Source organism: Cucumis melo, chromosome 7 (genome assembly GCF_025177605.1).
Source record: "Cucumis melo cultivar AY chromosome 7, USDA_Cmelo_AY_1.0, whole genome shotgun sequence".
Taxonomy (NCBI): domain Eukaryota; kingdom Viridiplantae; phylum Streptophyta; class Magnoliopsida; order Cucurbitales; family Cucurbitaceae; genus Cucumis; species Cucumis melo.
In genome coordinates, this window is record NC_066863.1 from 16537202 (window position 1) to 16544285 (window position 7084).

Below are 7084 nucleotides of genomic sequence, written 5' to 3' on the forward strand. Positions count from 1 at the left end.
CCAAAATTTGGTGTATCTTAAATTTTTTGTTTTGTATTGTGTTATAATTATTAGGGATTGTTTTGAAGACTGAAGTGTAATCGAGATTACTGAAAGTCTAAGTGACACTGGAATGTGAGTTGAACCGAAGACACGGAACAAAAGAATGAGATTGTGGAATGTTAAAACAGTGGAAAGAGGGTTGGGTTAAAAACTGTGGCAATGAAATGAGTTTAACAGTTCAAATTGGGCCCAACAACTCACTCCAAATATGAATTTTAAATGGGATAGTTGCAAACGTAGCAATTATATTCAAAGTAATTAAGTATATAGCAACATTTTTAAAAAAATTGCAAATATAGCAAAATTTGACCATGTAGCAAATGTTGGTCTATCAGTGATAAACCATAGGAGTCTATCAACGATAAAAGTCTATCACCGATAGATTTTGCTATATTTGCAATTTTTTTAAAATGTTGATATATAGTTAATAATTATTCTAACAATAGCTATCCATTCTAATTACCTATTTTAAATCATATTACATTATAGATAAATTCTATTATGTGTGCCCAAATAATCTCTAATTGCTATATTTGTAACGGTTCCTTTAAACTTTTATAGCCTACAATATTAATTATATCTCTATTCAAATGTGTAATAGTGTTCGCTATCTCTTATTTATAATTTATTTCACTATTTTTTATGTATTTACTATTTATTTTTTATTAAGATAAAAAAATCTCATATGTGTTGGATTAAAACCTTTGGAGAAAGGTGAGCTGTCAAAGTCAAAGGCAGAGGAAAAAGAAAAATTAATAATTGAGAGAAATGAAATTACATTTTTGTTAATTTTAATATTTAAATAATATATTAATATATTGCCCCGCTCTCGTTGCTTTGCTGTCTAAAACAGTTAACAGCTAGCCACTTGGCTTCGCTACTCTCTCCTTACTCCTTCATATCCTTCTCTTCACGTTCTCTTTTTCTCCAACTTCTTTTCTCCTTTCTCTCCTCTGCTTCATTTCTTTCTTGGTCAGTTCTCACTTTCACTTCTTTTCTTCTCATTTTCATCTCTCAAATCTTGTTTGTTTTCTAAGAAAATCCACCTTCTCTTCTTGGGGTTGTTAGTTTTTGTCATTTGTTTCGCTTTTTACTGCTTTTTTTCATTATCGATGCTTGGTTTATAGATTTTTAGGAGCTTGTTCTCTTCGTTTCTTGCTGTTGGTGTGAAAGAAAAAACGCAAGGGGAACTTTGGGTGAGGGTTTTATTCATTTATTTATTCCTTAGAAGTTGGGTTTGATTTAATTTTCTGGGAAAATGTTTTAAGATTTCCATGTGACAAAATTTTGGAGAATGAACTTTGTTCATTAAACACTTGAATTTTCTTTTTCTCCAATCAGTTTCTTATTGATTGTTTCGCTGCTTTTGTTTTGTCTTTATTCTCAATTCGTACTGAAAATGTCGTTTTGCTCAATAATCGATATGGGTTTGGCTTTTAATGCGTTTTCCTTGATCTGCACATGTCTTCAAAACAAGATGTGGCTGCTTCCAGCTATTTTTGACCATTTTTCTCTGTTGTCTCAGCCATAGATGCTTCTTTATGTTTGGTTGTTTCAGTTAGTTTTTATAGGTTGGCTTTTGGGTTCTTGCTGCTACTGAAAGGTTTTGCTCCTTTTGCCAGTACCTTTGTTTTTACTTTGGTGTTTTTCAAGTAAATTGTAACAGAAATTACATGCACTAACCTTTCTCTTCCTTGATATCGTGAACCAGTTTTGATGTTTTCGCTTTTTGTGTTTGATCAGATAATTTGTTCTTTTAGATCCTTTTATCTGTGACCCTCGAAGATTAATTCTAAGCAGCATCTTTATGATCCCTTAAATGCTCACTTGATTTCAAGCTGTCTCTGAGTTAATTGGGAACTTCTTGTTTTGTTATGGTTCAAAAATTATATATCAGCATTCGTTGTATTATTCTTCAACTGAAGAGACTTGATCTTTCGAATTTGGAGCGATGAACTGAGAAAAGATGAAATTCTTTGCACATCTAAGCTCAATCACTAGTTTGATTAGTATGTTTCTAGTTTGTACCCTTTTAGATTTTGTCCGACCATTTACCTTATTAGAGAAATATTATGACTAATTGCTATTAGCTTTAGAATCATTTTGTAAAAGGAAAAAGTGGAGAGAATCATTTTTGGAAGATTGGTCTTTTTTCCCCTCCATAAAGTAAGCCTCTCAAAGTGAGAATTTATATAAAATATATTATTCCATTACCCTGAGTTTGAAAATAAGCAGTAGCGTTCTAATGATCCGATTAACTACAGAAGGTTAAATTCCACTTCTTTGTTTTTTCTTTTTCAACTGTCGAAACTTTGTGCCAACTATTTTTTTATCTCGCTTGGTTATTCATCTTGCATTTCCAAGAATACCTTTACGAACTAGGTCATGTCAATTAAAGTTGAGTAGTTCTAAGCAATTTGATTAATAGTTTTTATTGGCATTACGATGCCATGCTATCTGGTTTGCGTGAAATAATTTTCATTTGTTTCCTCGAAGTTCAAGTTGGGGTTTCTGTGGTAATTCTGGAAAATGATGAAGATTTAGTGAGAACTAATTCACCAATTATGAACTTTACTTGTTTTTATTGCTGCAGATAAGCATCTTGATTCCCCATAATGGACCTTGAGGCCTCCAAGCCACAAAAGAGGAAGAAGGGCTGGGTGGACATCTTGGTTAATTTTCGATGGATTATAGTTATTTTTGTAGTTCTCCCGTTCTCATTCAGTTTCTACTTCATCCAATATCTTGGAGACAAACGATCAGAGAGGAAGTCCTACAAGCAGCGGCAGATTGAACATGAAGAAAATGTCCAGAAAGTTGTTGAACGCCTCAAACAGAGAAACCCTTCGAAGGATGGTCTTGTCTGCACTGCCCGCAAGCCATGGCTTGCGGTTGGAATGCGAAATGTTGACTACAAACGAGCACGACATTTTGAGGTTGATCTATCGGCTTTCCGAAACATACTTGACATCGATAAGGAGAGAATGATTGCAAAAGTTGAGCCCCATGTGAACATGGGACAAATATCTAGAGCCACAATTCCAATGAACCTTTCACTTGCAGTGGTGGCTGAGCTCGATGACCTTACTGTTGGTGGCCTCATCAATGGCTATGGCATTGAAGGAAGCTCCCATATCTATGGTCTTTTCTCGGATACTGTTGTGGCCTATGAGATCGTTCTTGCAGATGGCAGGGTCGTAAGAGCAACCAAGGATAATGAATACTCAGATCTTTTCTATGCCATCCCGTGGTCTCAAGGAACTCTGGGCTTTCTTGTGTCTGCTGAGATCAAACTCATACATATAAAGGAATATATGAAACTTACTTACCTACCTGTGAAAGGAAAACTACAGGAGATTGGGCAGGCGTACATGGACTCATTTACGCCTAGAGACCTAGATCAAGATAACCCCGAGAAAGTTCCCGATTTTGTGGAAACCATGATTTATTCTCCTACCGAAGCCGTGTGCATGACAGGAAGATATGCATCCAAAGAAGAGGCCAAGAAGAAAGGGAACGTGATCAACAGCATTGGTTGGTGGTTCAAACCTTGGTTTTACCAGCATGCACAAAAAGCACTGATAAAGGGGGAGTTCGTGGAATATATCCCAACAAGAGAGTACTATCACAGGCACACCAGATCTTTGTACTGGGAGGGAAAGCTTATCCTTCCTTTTGCCGACCAATGGTGGTTTCGGTTTCTGTTGGGATGGATGATGCCTCCCAAGGTGTCTCTACTGAAGGCTACTCAGGGTGAAGCTATCAGAAACTATTACCATGAGATGCATATAGTCCAAGACATGCTTGTGCCTCTTAGAAGAATCGGAGATACTTTGGAGTGGATCCACAGGGAGATGGAGGTGATTTTTTTCTTCTCCTTTGAACTTATATTCCTCTATTAGCTTGAATGTTAGATAGTGAAAAGAAAGTTCTTCCCGGGGTTGATTTATTGGTATAACATGCTAAGGAGATTTGGACCTGGGTTAGAAGGGGGCAACTCACTAAACTAACTATAAATATTAAAAAATAAATAATTTTCTTTATATATATTATATAAAAGACAATAAAGTTGAGGGGGACTCCCCCTAAGCCTATATGCTAAATCTGCCGGTGATCCAAATTTAAATATCATAGGCTTGTCTGATTACAAATTTTGGTTTCCTAGTTAAAAAAAGTATGAATTACTACTGCTAGCAATTCAAATATTTAGGATGGCTGGAGTGTTATATTAGTTACATTCTTAAATCTTGGATCTGCAGGTATACCCATTATGGCTCTGCCCCCACAGATTGTTTAAACCCCCAATGAAAACAATGGTGTCTCCTGAACCAGGATTTGAGCTTCAAATCAAGCAGGGCGACACCTCCTATGCTCAGATGTACACAGATATAGGAGTGTACTATGCTCCAGGGCCCGTCCTGAGGGGTGAAGTTTATGACGGTGCTCAGGCGGTTCGCAACATGGAGAACTGGCTTATTGAAATTCATGGTTTCCAACCACAGCACTCGGTGACCGAGATGAGCGAGAAAGAGTTCTGGAAAATGTTTGATTCCGAACTTTACGAGGCGTGCCGAAAGAAGTATGGAGCTATAGGGACGTTTATGCATGTTTATTACAAATGTAAGAAGGGAAGGAAGACTGAGAAGGAAGTCGAGGAAGCTGAAAATGCTCAAGCTGAAACTGCTTATGCTGATGTAGAGCAGGCAAGTGAGTGATGGTTGTGAATTACTGAACAATAAAACAGAGTAGCATTCTTGTGTTTTCCTCACGTTATTTCTGGGTTCTCTGTGTCTAATAATGTCTTGCCTTTGAAATTTTAATGTTGTGTTTGTATTATTGTATATTGTAATGTCCAAACTGAAAAAATGGTTGAAAAGAGTAAATCAAATTTATTAAATTGCTCTAAACTTCTTGTGTTCGATTTGCATTTTCTTTTTGAAACAGATGTTTGTATGGTTTCCTATTGAATTTAGCTTTTGGTCTTTGGAGATTCTAAACAGTGGTTAACTTATGGTCTTAGTCCCCAATTTTTTGTTGTCTTTTCTCAATCTAATCCTTATTATTTAAAATTTAAAATACTTTAATCACATGGTCTTCGTTGGTAATCTTAGAATTGGTTGATTATAAGCTCACGTTATGATAATTAGCAGATCGACAAAGTTTAGAAGAAGAATTATACCACTGTTATAAAACAAAACTTAGCCCACTTGTTGGACAGTTTCAAAGAAGAACAAAGAAAAGAAAAAGGAGCAGAGAAGAGAGAATCAACACAATGTCTATAGAGCAGTATGAAGAAGAAGATATGTAAATTGTAGAAAATATGACGAAATTTGGTGTCAAATAAAGAGAATTGTAGGACAAATGAGGTGGTGAAATATCCAAATTACCCTTACCAAAAAATTAAAAAAAAAAACCTAAAATATTAGTCATTTTCCTCCCACTTCTCCTTCTTCACGTTCCCATATTCTCTCACGCCACATGTGACCTTGATGAACAATGATTGTAGGCTTTAGTCGACGACGGCAAGGCTTCGGACGACAACAGGCGAGGCTTAATACAACAATGGCAAGGTTAAAAGATTTTCGCACAATATTTGTGGGGTTTTTTTTTCTCTTTTTTCCTATTTTACTTTGAGAAACATTTTTCCATTCTCTCTCTTTTTTTACAGAAGGAGTAGATTGCAAACTTGTTTCAGCTTCCATTTCTAATAATTCATAATCTTTTTTACTTTTATTTTCATTGTTTGTACTCAATATTGTTGGCTGAATAACATGTTTTAGAAGAAAAAAAAAGCACTGCCACGTTTTCTGGTGGGTGAAGGGAAAAAACAAACACTTTAAAACATTACAATTTTTCAGACAATTTGCACGTGTCTAAATCACCTAATTAAACAGACAAGTACAAAATTGATTTAGAGTTGGGTACTACATATTAAGTACACAAGAATCTGTTGCTAATTTTGGAACTGGGTTTAATTTCTTCCAATGTTTCTGAATGATATTTGCTTTAATTTGTCAAACGTTGTTTTTGCAGTAGGCACAGAACAGCCCCATGGGAGAAGATTGCAACTTTCGAGAGAATAAACTGTTGGAGGAAGGATCATAAGTTTTTGGTGATGAAACAGTAGTTGATGAATATGTTGATGAGGACCAAGTGTTTGATGATCAAATGCCTGTTGGAGTTCCACAATTTTATTGTCAAAGTTCTGGGTACTTGAAAACTCAAACACAGATGCCATGATCAAGGCTGAAGAAACGATTTCAAAGATGAACCAAGACCAACTTTTAATTGCCCAGAAGATAAGGGACAGAAAGGTATGTGGAGAAGAATTATACTCTTTATTTGTTTCTAATTCACATAATGAAAAGATCATAACATTTTAATGGACTCTTCTGGTTTGGCGTTGGATCAATGATTCAAGTGACCCTTTCGATGTATAACAACAACGCATTAAAATCGACAAATCGCTTGTTCTGCACATTAAAATCTTCATTCATTAGACAAATTACTTTTCCTAGAACAAGTGATATCGGTGTGTAACACACTGAAAATAGTAACTTTTGTTTGTAGATGGAATGTGATAGGGTGATTGCCAAGTTGAATGAACAACGGTACTATGAAAATTGGGATGATATGATTTCACCCTCCTATGCAACATAGGCAGAATGAATATACTCCATTTTTCATCAGAGAGAATGACTTAAAAACGACTTGAATAATTGTTCTAGATTATATTTTTTGAAAACAAGTTCCTTAAGAGTTAAATTGTCTCATTTAAATGTTTCTGGTGAGTTATGGTGATTTTACACAAAATATCCATCGTGCATGACTATTCAGCAACAACGATGAAGAATGCTTCCATCGAATGATGGCGACATGATGGGAGTAATGAATTATTTTTTGTTGATCTTTTTAGAAATTTTTCTTTGTGTAAAACTATTTTTTGATTTCTACTCTTTTTATTCTTTGTGAGTTTTTAGTTTTTTAATTAAATTTTCTAATTTGTAAAATTGATCTTGGTTGCTTAAGAAAAGAAAAGTTG

General features: G+C 35.2%; 1 protein-coding gene across 5 annotated transcripts; it reads left to right on the forward strand.

The window, feature by feature from the left end:
- Positions 1-878: 878 nt before the first annotated feature.
- Positions 879-4949, forward strand: LOC103499124 (delta(24)-sterol reductase-like). Of its 5 annotated transcripts, XM_051087687.1 has the most exons (4): positions 901-1014; positions 1940-2051; positions 2636-3902; positions 4302-4949. In XM_051087687.1, exons 3-4 carry the CDS (start codon positions 2658-2660, stop codon positions 4755-4757), a joined length of 1701 nt encoding a protein of 566 aa, XP_050943644.1. In that variant the 5' UTR covers positions 901-1014; positions 1940-2051; positions 2636-2657; the 3' UTR covers positions 4758-4949. The 5 variants fall into 5 exon arrangements, with proteins under 5 accessions (XP_008460246.2, XP_050943644.1, XP_008460247.2 ...); XM_008462024.3 differs by lacking the exon at positions 1940-2051 and having other exon boundaries at positions 879-1014; XM_008462025.3 differs by lacking the exon at positions 1940-2051 and having other exon boundaries at positions 903-1238.
- Positions 4950-7084: the final 2135 nt, after the last annotated feature.